At 41.8% G+C, this 17,588-nt stretch overlaps 1 protein-coding gene across 5 annotated transcripts in view; it reads left to right on the top strand.

The window, feature by feature from the left end:
• Window positions 1-17,588, top strand: part of SETBP1 (SET binding protein 1) — a 363,437-nt gene that overhangs the window by 339,746 nt on the left and 6,103 nt on the right. Inside the window, exon 6 of one of the 5 annotated variants that reach the window (XM_078060381.1) lies at window positions 8,309-8,605. The exons of 3 other annotated variants lie outside the window; for them this stretch is intronic. In XM_078060381.1, coding sequence (XP_077916507.1) covers window positions 8,309-8,421 — 113 coding nt within the window. In that variant the 3' untranslated portion in view covers window positions 8,422-8,605. Of the gene's footprint in view, window positions 1-2,684; window positions 2,852-8,308; window positions 8,606-17,588 lie in introns of those variants that run through there. One more of the 5 variants, XM_078060380.1, reaches the window with a different exon arrangement.

Genomic DNA, 17,588 nt, shown 5'->3' with positions numbered 1-17,588 from the left:
AGTAAGTGGAAATACTGGGTAGAAGGAGGGGTAAAATAGGTGAGGGGGATGAAGGAGGGCACCTGCTGTGATGAGCACCGGGTGTTGTATGCAAGTGTTGAATCGCTAAATTGTACACCTGAAACTCTTATTACACTGTATGTTAACTAACTGGAATTTAAATAAAAACTTAAAAAATAATAGTGATAATAAAATAACAAAGTACAAAATAAAGGACAAAAAAACAAATAAATTTCACAAGTACATTAAATGCTTAGACATTTTGCTTCTGAAGGCAGAGACTGGTCTTAGGCAAACCATTTAATAATTAACCAAACTATCAGCACCATTGGAACGGACATATACCTGTAATCAAGATGCAAAACCTTAAACTTGAAAAATTACCTTCACAAATAAAAGAATACATTCTTAATTTTAATGGATTTAGAAGGAAATCCAGTATCCTAGTAGCTGGAGCAAAATAATCATGAAAATTGCTTCTGGCCCCCATATTCTAGCATGCCTGATTTTTCGACTAACCAACTTCCATCCATGGAGAGGGGCCCGGAGTAATGAAATCATATTCAGATGCAAAAAGCAATTTATTCTTTTTCAATAAGAATTGTAAAATTATTTATTTTATTTGCTTTGTGCCTATGTGAAATCATCATCTGATGCTCCTAACCAAAATAGCATATCAATTCAGCCAAAAGTCTTGTCTTTTAAACTGAAATAGAGCAAATAAATGTACAAGTTAGTAGGATTTGGAACATCCAAGGGCTATAAATATACAAATTGAAGAAGTCTTCAAATTATAAAATAAATTCCTGCAAGGCCAGATTAATCACTTAAAATATACAGTAGAAAACTTTCAGAAAAGTCCTAGGGAAAATAAAGCTTTATTTTATTTTATTTTTAAAGATTTTATTTATTTATGTGAGAGAGAGAGAGAGAGCACGAGCAGGGTGAGGGGCAGGGGGAGAAGCAGGCTCTCTGCTGAACAGGAAGCCCGATGCAGGGCTTGATCCCAGGACTCCAGGATCATGACCTGAGCTGAAGGCAGACGCTTAACCGACTGAGCCACCCAGGCGCCCCTAAAGCTTTATTTTTAAAAATGAATTATTCAGCTTGCCTGAAAAGTGCTGCCTATGGACCCAAGTGGAAGCAACACAGAATGACTGTTTGCCTAGAGAGCTCTCCTGAATGTGGGGCTTATGAAAAAGCCCCCCTCCCCTTGGCTCTGGGCCATGAAGAGACTCAATAGGGTTGGAAGCTTCTGTGCTTCCCTGAAGATCCCATCACAGCAAAGGCCTTCTGTAAAACCTCCAAAAATTCTTTTTCTTTTTGCCCCAAAAGGAGGAAATAAGCTCTTTTCTGATTTCATTAGTGGACAGCTGAGCTGTCCCCATGGCCACAGCTATAAACATCCCAGAGAAGCACCAAACACTCCAGAATCTAGCCCCTGCCTTCTGCTCCAGCCACATCTCCTTGGAAATGTTAACCAGCGCCAGACTCCTTTGGAATTCCGCTGTCAGAGTGTAATTAAAAAAAAAAAAAAAAACCCTAAAAACTCATGTCAAAAATTCATTCAACTCTTTAACAAGGATAAAGCTGATCCAAAGAAGAATTAGAGGGGCAGGACGTTATAGGAATGTAAGCATTGGAGAAAGAACATCAAGCGAGATTGCTCAGTTAATGTCCTAATGGGCAATAAAATCATAACCTCCGGGCTTATCTTTTCTACCAGTCAGAAATCATTTGCATATTTTCTGAGCAAAAATCTTCAAGTTAACATTTTACCTGGCAGAGTCTGGGCCCGTAATCAGTAGTGGGTAGCAAATCCAACAAAGGTACATTTCCCTAGATAATGAATCCTGGGGCAGCCCTGTAAAACGATGACTCTGGGAATCTGAAAAGACATGCAACCTTCTATTGGCCTTGTTTCTAAGTTTTGGCCCATTCTTCTTCACCCCACACACGGGCCATGCACTGCTCTACTTGAATGCAGGTGTTCTTGCTTCAGATAGTCTACACTGAGAGCTGGCTGATCTCAGTCCTCAGTGCTCACATCTATAAAATGGGGGAAAGCATATTACCTAGGGTAGAGAATCATGGCGAGGACTAAATGAGATAGTCCTCGTGAAAATCTTAGCAGAGTGCCTGGCGCATAGCAAGAGGTTAGCAAATGAGCACTGTTGTAGCCACTGCTGCGTTTGCTATTATTGTTGCCATCATCAGATTTCCACGCTGGAATGTTCCTCATCCACCCTTCAAGCCACATAGATGGCTAATTCATGATCATCCTTCAAGACTCGGCAGGTGCCTTCAACTCTAAGAAGCCTTGCCTCATAGCCACTTGGAGAACCACCCCATGGCCAAGTTGGATGCCTCACGCTCTGTCCTCCAGGGCTCCCTGTTAGAAGTCCATTGGTGACTGATCCCTACATTCAATACGGCGTCTGTGCTCATGCCTATGTCCCGCAATGGACCGTCCCCTCCCCTATTGTCGGATCTTATTCAACTTTAAAACCCCCAGTACCTGGCACCCAGGTGGGCAAACAATAGATAATCATTGAATATTAGACAAAATGAACTAAACAACAACTGTTTGCTGCGTAAAACCATCTGGTGCATGAAAACACATACTTTAGCGTTATATTCATTTGAGTCGAGAGGCAGTGATTTGCCTTTATTTTCCATATCAGTACCAGAAACAGCAAGCCATCCTAAGAATGTTCAGCAGAAGCAGCTACTGAAAGGGACCTCTGGGGCCTCCAGAGTCTTGTGTTCAGGAATGCCGCCCAGTTCCTGGCTAAGCCACGGGGATATTCTCGGGGGGAGATGATTTTCAAGGTGAGTGTCAGCCTATATAGCACAGCCTGTTCAGTACGAAGTATGTGCTTCTTCAGAGAAGAGGAGCCTGTACTGCATCTCCCCTCACTCAGCTCTTTTATGGTGTTTGGGGGATGAGCCACTCAATGGAAAGCTAGGCTGTAATTTAATTACTTTATATATAAGTGTCTCGCGTTGTGACCAGAGTACTGGTTTCCCAAGAGCAGCAATCATATTTCCTATTTCGGTTTTGTCCCCTTTGATGAGTATCGAGTCTCTCATAAATTCCCAGAACCTTTTGTTCTAAGGGATGAAAATAAGAGAAGCAAAAGCCAGGCTATTAAGCAACCTGTAATCATATTTGGGTGTCAAGAACCTTGCACGGTGCTGGGTGCGTAGCAAATACTCAATAAATATGTCTGGACTTGATTTAACTCTTTTTTTCCTCCAGAGTTGAGATTTTAGGAAAGACAGAAGGTATAATAACAGGTTTGAAAAGTGCTGTGTCTGTGAGGAATTTAACTCAATTTATCTTCTCTGAATGCTTCGTACAGATTATGCTCCCACCCACCTCCTGCCACAGTCAGACCCTCTTAAAAATAGAGTAATGATAATAATACATTTTCTCTTCTTCCCGGTGATGGTGTCATTCCCACCTCCACCGAAGCCCAGTGGGAGGTTTGGCTATGAGACGTCACACGCAGGGGGAGTCAGGTGCGATTACTGTAATGAGGGCTCCACGCTCGGCGAAATGCGGCAAAGAAAACCTCCCCTATGTGAAGTGATTTCTATTAAGATACTCATTTTATATCAAATATTCAAGCTCCTCTTTATAAATCGGAGAGAATGAAAAGAAACTTCTTCAAGGGGGAGATTTTATGTGGCCAGGAACGAAAGGGCACAAATATTTTATGATCAGTTTTGAGATGAAAGTGGTGTGCCTGCCTCATTCTCTGGCTCTTTCCGTTTCCACAGGTCTAATTAGATTGTTGGTTTAATGGTGGCGAGATAATTTAGTGGCCACTGAAAGCAACTGTGTTCATGAGAAGGGGGAGACCGTGCTTTGGGTTTCCTGTAATTAATGAAGAGTTTTTGAAAAACTTCTTGGTTCCAATGAAGTTGGCATAGTGTGCCCAGCTGTTGAGAAAGGAGGCAAGGTCTTTCCTGCTCATTGCTGTGGAAATGGCCTCAGGCAACGTGGAAGAACTGTGTAATGACTGTCATTAAGAATGATCTTTAGTGGCCCAGGCAGGCTGTAGTCAGTCTACAATAAAGAGACAGAGAGAGAGGGATAGGGAGAAAGGAGGCAGTGAGGGAAAGCAGAGTAAGGATTATGAGACAGGCGTGACAGAGAGACAAACAGACATTCTACCTCTGGGAGCCACTAAAATAATCCCACTGCATCCTCCCAGGGCATCTCCTTCTCTTGTTGCTTAAACTGGAGTCGACCTGACAAGATTGGGTTAGACCAGCCTCGAAGGGCCCTCTGCCAACCTCTTCATGGCAGACGGTGATGAGGAAATTGAGCCCAGACAGATGAACTGAAGTACAAACCTTACCTGCAGGGAATTAGGAAATCTGGACTCTTTCTGGCCACCACACAGATATATAGTGGAAAATGGATTAGGAATTCAAGGGCCAGGGTTATGGTATAGCCTTGCAGGACTTAATTGTTCCTGTAGGTAAGTCGCTGAGTCTTCCTGAAACTTCTGAGTCTCAGTTTCCCCATCACTGAAAAAGAAAAAGTAATTTCTGCCTTTTAGGCAGCAGTGAGAAAGAAATAGCAGACGAAAACACCAATCACATATTCAAAACAATATATCACTGTGTCATGGCCCCTCTCATGTCAAGAATGAAGTCATGCTGTGTCATGATTTAATCATGTTAAGTCATAATTTAGTCATGTTATGACTCAGATCATAACATCCATTAACTATCTTTGGAAGTTTTATCCTCACTCCCTGCTCCAAATACTCCTATCTCAGAGCACAGTCAAAGCCCCCCACCCCTACCAGTGAGGGTATTAAATGCTATATCAAGTTCATCTTACCGGAACTTCTATAAGGCTTTGTTACAATTGTCAAATAATTTTTACGTACCTGCCACTCTGATACCTACAAGTATAAGATCAGCCCCTGCCCTGGGGTACTTTCATGCTATTTGGAAAGGCCTGACTCAAAACATGAGATGACCAAATAATAGTAACAAGTGAATAAATTGAAGAACAATCTCAGATGCTAACAGAGATATCATTGAGCGATTGACAAGTTATTAACTTCCAACCAAATGGTACTAGGGAGCTCGAGGGACATGGTAAAGTGATCCGGGAAGAGAAGAGCTGAAAGAGCTTTCTGGGGATGGATTGAATTAAATAAGCAGACAAGCAGATGGGGCAGATTTACAGCATCTCTGAGGTAGGAGTATATGTGGAGATGATGAGCAGTGAGGATGCAAGAGAGGTTTGGTGTCAGATTATGGAGTCCCTGAAATTCTAGAATGAGGCACAGTGACCCTTGTGAGAGGCAATGATGGCAAAACAGCAACCATGAGTCAATAGCTATCTGCAGTTGTACTTTGACAGGGGGTTATACATTCTTAAAAAAATTAATTTGTCAACATCAGAAGACTTACCTAATAATCAAGAGTTTTGGCTTTTTGAAACTCAGACTACCTGATGACTCTGGGCTCGGATTCCTACCTGGCAACAATTGACTGATACAGAATAACATCCACCCCATTAAATGGGCCATATTCTCTTTTGTTTCTCATTCTTCTCCTTCCCCCCCCCCATCTTCCTTCAGGGTCCTGACCAACTTCACTCATTATCCTGGCAGCCTGGCCCCCTAGAAGGAGCCATCAAAGGCATTTGGACTGGACAGAGTAACAGGATCAAAACAATGCGCAGGGACACCCCATCTAGCAGAAGTAGCACGAGTAGTCGGTACTAACATCTTACGTTATTTAACTATGGAATTCGGAGGTTGGAACAGGCCTTTGAGATTGTGAAATTGAGAGGAAATTTGGCACTCTGATGCAGTCAATAGTAGAAAAGTAACAGGGAAACCCAAGCTTTCTTACTCTCTCTAGCTCCCCGTCGTCTTTGCTTCCTTAAGGAAATACGGTACGAAACTGGCTTTGAAATAGGGAAGCCCTCGCTTGAATCCCGAGTCCATCACTTCTAAGATGTGTGCCTTGGGGAAAACCATTCAACCTTGGAGGTTCCCATTCTCATCTCTGTACAACAGAGGTAGTAATGTCCTCATGCAGTTGTGATCACAATTAAATGAGGAAATGTGAAATACTGCAGCCCGCTGTGGGTGCTCCAAAAAGGATCGTTTCTTCCCCTTTCCCTTAGTCTCACATGGCTGCAGGCACGCTACCTCAGAGTCCATGGTGTGATACAAAGTAGATGTTACCAAAGTAAATGTCGAGTAAATGAATGATCAAAAACCCAGCACACCCCGCCCCTAGCAAAGAATGAAAGCCCTTGTTCTCACCTCCCCACCCCCACCAGGACTCCTAAAATGTGACATCTGTTGTTTAAGTGTCCTTTGTAATTCACTCTGTTAGTTTGTTTTACGAGGTCTGCTTTTGGAAAGGAACACAAGGAGGGAACTCGGCTGCCTCCCCCTCTCAGAATTTCCACCTGTTGAATCCTCTTCCCCAGCAATTTTTGCATGTGTCTTTGATACATCGTTAAACTAAGGGAGACCAGATAGCCTTCATGCAATAATGAGGAAACATGCATTTCTGCTACCAATGAGCAGTTTCAAAAGACAGAGAGAAGGTACTAATGAGGGAATTTCAGCTGTTCATTGATCCCAGCGATGTCTGAACACCCTGTGTGGCCTGGACCCACGGCTTGCCCCATAAAGATGACAGAGCTCAGAACAAAAGAGAGTAAGCCTCATATTACCTTTCAGTTCAGCAGGGGATGCAGGCCAGCCTCATGCAGAGTTCCTGGGTGGCTAGGTATAGTTTCAATGCTCAAAAACACTCTTCCAAGGAATTATCTTGCCCTCCAATACCTGGAGGTATTTTGAGAGGACTTTCCTTTATTTTGAAATCCAGGTTTGTTAGTGCCTAAATAGTCACAGTCCTGGTCTTTGTCTCATGCGTGATGCCAGAGTTAAGTGATTTGGGCTTTACATATGGAAAGTTCATTTTGTTGTGTAATTAATGGGAAGCAGACTTTGGGAAGCTGATGATCCAGGCCCTTATTTATATGAGAGCATATGTCTATGTTTTGTTTATGACTCACTCTCTTACTCCACGCATTGTAACTTGGGTTTGTTTACACTGACTTTTCCTAGAATCCAAGCCACATGGTATATGAGCCAATAATTTATGGTCTCTAAAAGGGAAAGATGATGAATGAGCTTTTTCCTCTTAAATTGTCAAATCTTAAACTGAGGAAGAAGTATTTGCTGCCTTGAGTCTGTCCAAGCTTGTATTTGGGGGGAAAAAAAAAGGTAATGGGAAAACTTAAAAAAAAAAAAAAAACTACTGGCATAGCGCTCGGAACTTGAATATACGTATAGATATTTGCCAAGAAAACATATGACCACTCCCCCACAATATACCATGTAATTCTGATCCAAATGTTCAGCAGTGAAAAGACCATTCATCCTCTGTTCCTGTCTATCTCTCTCTCTGTCCCTCTTTGTCTCTCACTCCCATTTTTTTTGATGTTAGGTAAGTATTATATAATATGTACATGCCTCCCTTTTCCAGAGGCCCCATAATTTTAACCAATCTGTGGGCTTAAATGTTCAAGCTGCTTTTCTTAAAGGCACTTAGTAAATTCCAAACTTATTTTTGGCATTGAATCTCCACTTCACCTATGGAGTGGTTTGGATATCAGTCTATATTTCACAGTACTTCCGTGTTTTTGGTCATAGCTTAGATACTCCAAACAGTTAATGGTGCTCTGAGGAGAGTAGGGAACAGCTGAAATATGTGAAGATCTAATTTAATTTACAGTGATTTGGATCCCCTTCAATAAATCCTTTCATATTTCACACACAGCCTTTACAAAATAGACAGTAAGTGTTGGTTTAGGTCAAGTCATGTAGATTGATTTCAATTCAAATAAGTCAGCTGAGCTGTGTGCTGGTCACATGGGGGAGGGAGGCACGGAACTGAGTGTCTAGCACAGAGCCTGGCACGGAGTGGGCTCAGTCAATGCTTCTTCCAAGAATGAATAAGAATGGATAAGGCATGGTCCTTGTTCCTTAAGAAAACACAGTTTGAAAGGAGAGAGAAATGCAGATTAATCCCACAATCTTAACACAGGACAGACTATATGAAATGCTGCCAGAGAGATACAAGCAATGTAGAGGGGACCAAAAAGATTAATATTGAAATGAGAGTCCTCATTAAGCTGAATTCCAGCAGAAATTGGAAAGCACTAGACGCATACCGAGTATTGTTTTGTTTTGTTGTTGTTGTTTTGTTTTGTTTTTTTCCCTTTCCTTGTCTTTCCTTTTCTCACTAGGGCAGGAGAATTGCCTCTGGATAAAAGACAAATGTAAGACATCCCTCCCCCATCCAACATCAGATGCAATATCCTCTCCGACAGAAATAACAGAGTCGGGCACCCACCTGTAGGCAATGCAAAGTCCTGTTTCTGTGGCACATCCATCACCTGCTAACCAGACAGACACAGCAATATGTAAAAGTCTCAAGCAATGGGGAGACAATGCTTGTTGTTTTTATGAAGAATACAGGGATATTTTGTTGTGTACATTGCCATCTTTTTTCTTGAAAAACCTCAATAAAGAGAAAAATAATAGCATGCATTTTGAGTCACTTGAATCATGCCCAGAAGGAGTTAAAGGGACAGTTGTTAACTCTGAGGGTATTCAAACCCTCTGGAAATTCTACAAATCTGGGCAGTCTTTGAGAAAACAAAATTAAGATTCAAAACTTTCGTAACAGACTAGAACACTGGACTAAAACCAATAAAATTAGACTTTGCAGATTTAAATAGAAAGTTTGTATTTAAGCTCAAGAACCAATTCCACACAGCAATGGCCAGGTTTGGTAGCAGTTTATATGAAAGCATCTAAGGGAGTTAATTGAGCTTCTATTTAATATGAGCCAACAGTGTAATGTTGCTGGGGCGGGGCGGGGGGGGGGGGAAGACTTCGAAGGTTTTATTTATTTATTTTTTATGTAGCTCTCATTAACAGAAGTATAGTGCCTTGATCACAGAAATTAATCAACCCGATCTTTCTGTATAATTATTTCATACTTGGAAAATCAGTTCAATTCCAGGCACCAAAATTTAAGATGAGATTTGGCAGATGCTAAAATCTCCAGAGGAACACGATCAAAATGGAATATAGTCTAGAATTCATTTCATGTGAAACACAGACGAAGAAAGTGAGGGGTTTTACCTGGAACAGAGAAGACTTGGAGGTGTTTGACTTTTTTTGTTTGTTTGTTTGGTTTTTTTTTGTTTGTTTAACAGAATTGTATTTATTTAGTAAGGGTCCTGCCAAGAAGTCAAGATATTTGTCTGGAAGCACAGAACTGAGGGGTGGAAAGTCTAGACTAGAACCTTATTCTCATAATGTCCCAGGCAATATGTTTTCTATCAGGTCATAAATAACCAGCCTGAGTATTTAAGTAAACAAATGCAATTATTAAAACCAGGAAGAAAATAAAGCATGGATTACCTACCATTTGATGGAATTCTTCAAGCGCTAGCATGGTCAACAGGGTTTATTTTAGCTGAGCCTAAATATTAAAAATGTGAACATTTTCCTAAGATCATGTTTGGTGCATTCTTCTTTGTTCTTCCCTGTTTTTCTTTTCTTTCTTTTTTTTTTTTTTTTCAAAATTTAAAAGAGAGAAAAATCTCTCACAATCAAGTACGAACACACAGCTACAATAATTGGTGTATTATATAAGGGATGGTATTTATGGTTAAGGATACAGTTATGCCACGTTTGAGAGGAAAGGAAAAAAAAGAAATATAAAGAGCCCTTTGAGAGGGTGCGACCACCCCCGCCGTGTGACCACCTGGCGTGCTGTGAGACTCAGCAGATGTAGCGTCAAACTTTTTGGCGTTAACTGCATTTCTCTCCAGCCTCTCAACTTGTCTAGTCAGTCTGCTGGGGCTTGAGCCACAGGCAACAGACAAAAGCCAAAGTTAATTGAAAGGAACAGAGGAGGCCTCCGTGGCCCTCATATGCCTGTTTCGGAGTGCCACTACTCACAATCCTCTCCGCACCAACAGCCCAGGAAGCCACGGTGGCCCTAATAAGCATCACCCCCAGAAAGACTCCCAGCTCTGAAAGACTCCTTTGTGGACCCCTCCAGGGCAATGCCTACTAATGAATATGCCCAGTGAGCCTTAGAGACAGTGGCGGCTGCTGCTGGTGCCCCGATCTCTGAGCTCTCTCCCCCCCCAACCCTCTCAGCACCCCCTGGAGTCCCGGTTACCTGCCCTGGAGGCTCTCAGAGCAACCTAGCTGTGTGTTCTTGCTCGGAGCCGGTTCTCTCTGGAGACAAGTTACCACCGCCTTTATCTGTCCAAAGCCACAAGTGGTTTCCCCCAAACTCAGCTCCTGAGATGACTGGCATTATTCCCCCGTGGTCAGAGAAGTCAAGGATTCTGAAAACCTGGGCAGCAGGACCTCAGGACTGCCTAACCGAAGAAAGGAGGTCTGCCTCCAGCCCCATTGTAGAGGCTCTCCGTGGAGAGGACACTCTTCCGACTGCCTCGGAATTACATGCGATTCAATTAAAGCGGCTCTAGGGAATATAAAGATTAATGATATCCAGGCTTTGGTCTCCAGGAGCTTATGATGTGAAATAACCCGGCAAGAAATCTTAAGCAGGCATGTACTGTGAGAAAGGCCCTGCACTCTTTGTTAGGAGGGGATGAAGAAGAGCACACAGTGTCTTCAAGAAGTGTGAAGGCTTCGTACGCCGCGCACTCCTAGAAAGTGAAGATCTTTGAGAATGAAATACGCAGTGAACAAACGCTTCAGGAGTTTAGAAAGAGAAAGGACAACCTCAAAGCAGCCCCGGTTTTTGATCACATGGTGATATCAGTAACATAATTTTGAACAGTTACCCCATGTAAATACATATTCAAAACGTTTGCACTCATCTTTTAAAATACAAACTTTAAAAAGTTGAGATACATCTGAAATCATATTGTTAAAATGATTTTAAATTTCATTTCATTTTTTATTAATGAAACAAAAATATTTTCACTGTCATCAAAATTTTACACTCATTTTAATATTTCTAATAATGTTTCAGGAGGGCCGATTGAATGAGTTTGAATACTTCTTTTTTGAAAAGCTTGGGTTTTGTTTTTTTTATAACACTTGTGATAAAGCAACTTGTAGCTCTGATTCCAAATTCTGTTTGTTTCAATATTTGTTAGTAGATGTTGTAGGTTAAAAGGCTATTTCACATAAACATACGTCCAAAAAGAGGAAGTGCATCATTTTGCTTAAATCAAAATACTATTTTTTTTTTCAATCCCACCCATCAATTAAGCAAAGGTTGTTGTTGAAATTTGGCTAACCAACTTCTTTAACAATCAGATGGTCTTGCATATCAAAAGGCATTGCATTTTTTAACGAGTTCAAATCTCTGAAACTCTTCATTTGAAAGTTAACTCTGTTTATGAGATTTCTTAATTTGCAGATTTAAGGGATTTTATAGGTTACAATATATCGTCTCAGCAACAAAATTGCCAAACAGTGGAAACATTTCAGTTTTCAAAAATGCTGTGTCTCGAGTATTGAGTTTCTTCCTAAAAGCAGTTAAATTCTTGCCCATTTTACCCTAACGAGACATTAAGTTTTTGTTTGTGTTTTTTACTGACAGCCCATTGACAGCACAGAAAAGGTGAGGACATTTAGAACCCTTGTCTTTTTATACAAGAAATTGCCAAAATTCATCTCTGAAAATGGTATTTCTTATACAGTTTGCTAAGGGAAACCGGTAAAACTCCGCATGGCATATAACTTATTTCATGGATATTCCTGATCTTATTTCGAAGTATTTCTTTTTTCTTTTCGAAGACCTTGATTTTCTAAAATGAACCAGGAGGGCCGACCTATTGTAGCATTTTGAATGTAGGACACGACAACGCCCCAGAAGTCACGAACTCACGGGATGCCTGTCAACCCTTTAAATGAATGTGGCCTCTCCTTCTTCTCCTGGGTCCCCCCTGTCCAACTGTGACAGGTGACACATCATCTGATGTACAGTTCTCATAAGGCCGTCACAGTTGCTCCAAATATTAAGCATTAGGATGCTTAACTTAGTTCTTATTTTTTAGATAAAATAGAAGTAATATAAATAGACACTATTCATATGTTTTTCTTGTGGTCGGGTGGAGAGTCTTCTCCAGGGAGAACGCGCACCGCACTAAGGAAGGGGCTTAGGGAAGAGGTGATCAGAGCTGGAGAGGCACAGGGGGGCGTGAGCAGGGTGGGCAGGGTGGCGCAGGCAAGTGGGACGCAAGTTCCTGGATCCCTCGTGCTGGTAACGCCTCCCAGAAAAATCTAGGGGAGGCACCCTGGTGGCCCTTGCCTCTTCAGAGCTCCCCATGTAAAATGCACACCCCAACTTCATTTCTCCATCAGCCAAAAGGCCCACTTTGCCGCCACCCATCGCTGGTCGCGGGGAGAATGTGAAGTAAGAGCACAACGAAACCAGGGTCCCCCAAGCCATTGCGGCCCAGACAGGAAGTTCCTTCACAATAAACCCCTAAGTTTATTAGGAAGCTGTCCCGGGAGAATCAAGCAGGGACTGTGCTTCAAACAAGCTAGTCAGGTTTCCAGAGAAACCCCAAACTCTATTAAGATGCCTTTAAAAACAGAATGAAAGCACCTTTCTATCGTGACAAATCTCCCACATCTGCTAACCCTTAATTCTAAATTACGGCTTTGAAATTGGAAAGCAATACTATAGCATTTGTGCTGATGACGGACAGCAACTCAGATGTGCCCCGCCTTGCAGAGGACTCGGCAGCAGAAGCAACTTGCCATCTTCTTTAAAAAGGGCCTTTAAGGCCAGGATTGTATAAGGTTAATTTAAATTCTAAGGAAAAAGGAAGAACGTGTGCATGCCAAGGCAAGTTGCTTCATACATCCCATTAAAAAATAAAAGGCAGCATTAGGAAAACAAGAGATCATTACTGAGTTAAGTATGAAGTTCCCCCAAAAGGCACGATTTCATGGGAGAACATTAAACAAGTGAATTCCCTTGAGCTTGTATTTGCTGACCACGTAGTGTATACCAGCTCGTGTACTACTGTGGGAATGAGCTTGTACTGGGGACCCTAGGAGTGCAAAGAAAAGACGAGGCTTTGGCCTTGGAAGGATCTTAATGTGAATCACCATCCAGTGCAGTTCCCACCGCAGCTCTCTGCCTTGACTGAGGAAGGTGGTGTTCCAGCCCCTTCCACCCGGGAAGGCCACTCCAGGCAGCTCAACAGTCCCCAGTATTACTCCACCTCCCCGGAGGGATATTTAAATAGCAAGAAACATCCTAATGAATCCAGAGATGAATTTACTTCCCTTTCTGATGCACCCAGAACTTTCTTGTTTAAATTAGGGTGTGTCTTGCACGTGGACAAACAACTAGCACCTCTTTGGGGGCAACTTTCTATGTAACGAAGCCTTGTTAGCCTTTATCTTGCTCACAGTCCCTGTCCTTCATCTGCAAAGTCCGAGCGCAAAACGCAGGGCTAAGTCCAGTCTTTGATTATCACAAAAGATGTGACAAAATCAACAAATGCTGATGAGCCAATCTTCTGATAATGGGAGCAGAAAGATAGAAAAGCTAGATCTGGGCCCAAAACCAAGTCAACCATTTGCATGACAATTTTAAAGACAGAGAAAGGTCTAGAAGATGATTTGCTTTGCAGAGTTATGAAGACATGAATTTTCATTTTGCCTTGGCCACTCATAATTATTTTTTTTAAACTAACAAAGAACAGACAAGATATGGATCCATTATAAGAAGGAGAGCAAATATGGAATCAATCTTTGCTGCAAGAGCTCAGAAATTACTGTCTAATAATGAAACAATTTGAAGAGAGAAAAATCTGAAAACATTTAGAGGGACAATGAAGTCATAAGCAATAAGGAGAAAGATTTGTGAATATCAAACCCTGCCAAGTCCAAAGGCCCCCCACCCCAACACCACTAGGATTTCAAAATCATTAGAGGGAATAAATGTTGTAGAAAGCCACCTCACATTTGGGAAGGCAATTGATAATGAGAATAGGAAAGAATGGCAGCAATCTTTAAATCTAGAAGGGAATTTTGAGAGCCTCTAGTCTAACTGTCCAATGTAATAGATGAAGGGGCTAAGGGGTTCGTCCTTGTTCGGATTGGTTTCCAGCTGCCCCCACAGAGTCCTGCTTGCTGCCCTGCACCCTGCTGTGGTTCATACGCAGTGGGAACAAACCTGAACTGAAGTATTTGGATTATACATACAAGGACAAAATAATATTCACAATGTCCAGGAGCTGTGAACCACCTCCTCCAAAGTTTATAATGTCAAAAAAGAAAGAGGGATATTAAGTCTTCACACCTGATGGCATCAATGGAGACTGGGCCCTGATCACAGCATAAAACCCAGAGCACTCATTCCTTCTCTCATCCCATTAAGCCAGGAGGGGAGCTACCAGCAGAAATTTTCTAGGGAGATGATGTGTGCACTTCCACTGAGGACATTTCTTATCCTTCAAAAATGATTTAGGGGAAATAGAGACCCAGCACTCTATAGTCCTAAGATTCTAAGAAAGACATTTTATTGGCACTTACCATGTATAGGTTTTTAACCATATATTACGGAATTATTGAGTATATACCAAAGGCAGACTAGCATAATAAACCTCTGTGTACCCATCACTCAGGCTCAACAATATCAATTCAGAGTCAATCTTATTTCGTCAATACTTCTACTTACCTCCTCCTTTCCTTGTTCCAAAGCCGAGCCCAGATGATACCACGTGACTTCATCTATAACTATTTTAGCAAATATTTCTAAAAGATGGGTACTTTAAAAAATGATCATAATGCAATTGCCAAACACCTAAGAAAATAAACAGTAGTTAAATAATATCATGAAATGCCCAGACACTATTCAGATTTCCATGAATTCATGAAATATGATCTGACAGTTTGTTTAAACTGGCAGCAAAATATGGTCCTTTTTCTCTCAAGTCTCTTTTAATGTACAGTTACACCCCCTTGCCTGCCTTTCTACTAAAGCATTGTAGTTACTTTAAACCTCCACACCTGGATGTTGAAAATGAAATAAAAATTCAAGGGAATCTGTGTGTTTTTAAAATGTTATAAATACTATATTTACAAGTACTTTTATTCACTTTTGTTATCCAACATTTTTTTTAGATTTAACCACATTGATACATTATGTGTAGCTTTTTTCTTTTGACAGATGTATAATATTCTGTTGTTTGAATGTATCACAACTGATTGATTATCCCTTTAACATTTAGATTGTTTTCAGTCTTCTGAGCTTCAAGGAACATCCTTATAGGTTCTCGGCCTCCTGCTATAAATGGGTAAAGGAGGCAGCCTGGACACAATCTCTGGGGCATTGAGCACTCCCATCTTCATTGCTAGTGCTCACTGTCCAGCTGCTCTCCAGTATGAGGATAGGAGTTTCCATTCCCACCAACCGTGTGCAAGGGTCCTCACTTCCTTACAGCATCACCAGCATTGGGTGGTTTCAGCCTGGTCATTTTTCCTAATATGGGTTCATGCATATGCAGTAAGAGTATAAATACCAGCGTGAGAAGGGGAGGGGAGGGGAGGAGACAGGAGGGGAGGAGAGGGAAGGGGGAGGGGAGGGAAGGGGAGGGCAGGGAAGGGGAGGGAAGAGAAGGGAGAAAGGAGCACTGACTTAGCTGAATCTATAATATTTTCTTTCCTTAAAAAAATAATGTATATATTGTGAAAGTTAACATTTGTTCAATGTGAATGGTGGGTGCAAAGGAGTTGCTAATGATATTTTTAGTACTGTTTGGTACATTTACACTACTCAGAATCAACTTATTTCATAATCACTTTCCAATGGAAAGGCTTAATAAAATATTATGCAGCATATAACAAATGACTGAATATGGTATTATCTACTGGGTTCCTTTTTTTGTTTGTTTTTTCGCACTTCATGCTAAAAAGAAAACCCGGCGAGAGACAAGCCAGTGCTTGTATTTATCCCCAGTGACCTGCAGCTCATAGAGTTTTCCAGTCAAGGTTCACTCGGTCAAATATTGCCAGCTAATTGCCTAAAAATGTTTTACTTTTTACCTGTATGCTATATTATATATTACATAGCATTTTCTCCCCCCAAAGATGATATAAGCTAATGAAAAGGTAAAATGCAAATGCCATCTGTATTTGGAAGAATGCCCCAGGTTTTGTGGAGTACCTCTGACTCCTTCTCATTTACACACCAACTGTGTGGACAAGGTAAATTGCCCGGCTGGGACATGGAGGCTTGCTAGCTCTTCCTGTCACTCTATTTGCAGTGGTTGCTTTAAATTCCAAACTAGATCTCTTTTAGAGAAGACTATGATTCTAAGGCAGCAATGATTAGTGTGATTCATCAGTCCAAAAACAATTTTTAAATGCCATCCATGGGCAAGGCACCATGCCATGCTCTGTGAGGGACAAAAAGATGGACAAAAATTGGTCCCCGCGTCTGAGAACTTACAATCGAGCAACCTTTTTCTTTCACAACACTAACTACAAACATTTTATTTTTGTACTCAGAAGCTCACTCTGCCTTTGTTCTATTTTGATCTTTATAACTTATTTTAAAGATTGTTCAGTAGTTATTCATTGCTCAGTAAGTCTTACAATGACCTTGGGCCAAAAGCAGTAACATTTTGACCTGTCCTGTGGAACTGAGAGCTTCCCACTCCATAAAGCCAGTGGCATAAATAACTTCAAATAATCCCCTCCTGGAGTTCTGTGTCAGGCACGGCATGAGAGAGAAAGGGGGTAAAGCAGGGAAAGGAATAAAGTGGGAGTGCCCCAGAATAAGCGAGAGTGGTATCCATGTTTGCAGCATTTTTGTTCCTCATTTCCCTTAAGATACGTATTCCGCCTCTCTACTGGCTGGAAAAAACATGGAATAACAGAGCAAACCGTAACACATTTCCTGTCGGTCTCGTAATGTTTGGTAGGGTCAGCATCTTCTCCATGGGTGTCTCTGGGGTTGAGCATTTAGGGTGTATCACGGCAGCAAAAAACTAAGTGAGGACACACTTCTTGAGTTCATAAAAAGGGAGGGGCCAGTGTGAAGGTGGGGCAGCAGAGTATGTGCGAGTGCCCGTGTGTGTGTGTGTGTGTGCACGCACGTGAGCGCACGCACGCGCATACCCATGGATGTACACGTGTGCCTGCTCATGAACAGCACAGGGAGGAAAAATGACCTAAAGGGGGAAAGGTCTGCTACGTCTTGAAGCCATTCACACTTCACAGTGTCTGAACTTGCAAATGAAGGGGTTCTGAAGGCTGGTCAGTGGTGGTGGCAGTAGGGACTTCTGGACTCCTTGACTCCTGCAATACAGGTGCATCTGGCCAGCAGGATATGAAAAGAGCTCTTTGCAAACAACAAACAGCCGAGTAGTGGGAGTGTGAATGACTCAGAAACACCTGGCTGATCTCCCTCGAGGTGTCCAGAGGATGAACTGGTTAAGAAGGAGTCGGTCATTGGACACTATCAGGCAGCTTCACATGCAGAACGTTGGGGGCAAA

This window comes from Halichoerus grypus, chromosome 13 (assembly GCF_964656455.1).
Source record: "Halichoerus grypus chromosome 13, mHalGry1.hap1.1, whole genome shotgun sequence".
Classification (NCBI taxonomy): Eukaryota; Metazoa; Chordata; class Mammalia; order Carnivora; family Phocidae; genus Halichoerus; species Halichoerus grypus.
This window is presented reverse-complemented; position numbering and strand designations above follow the sequence as displayed.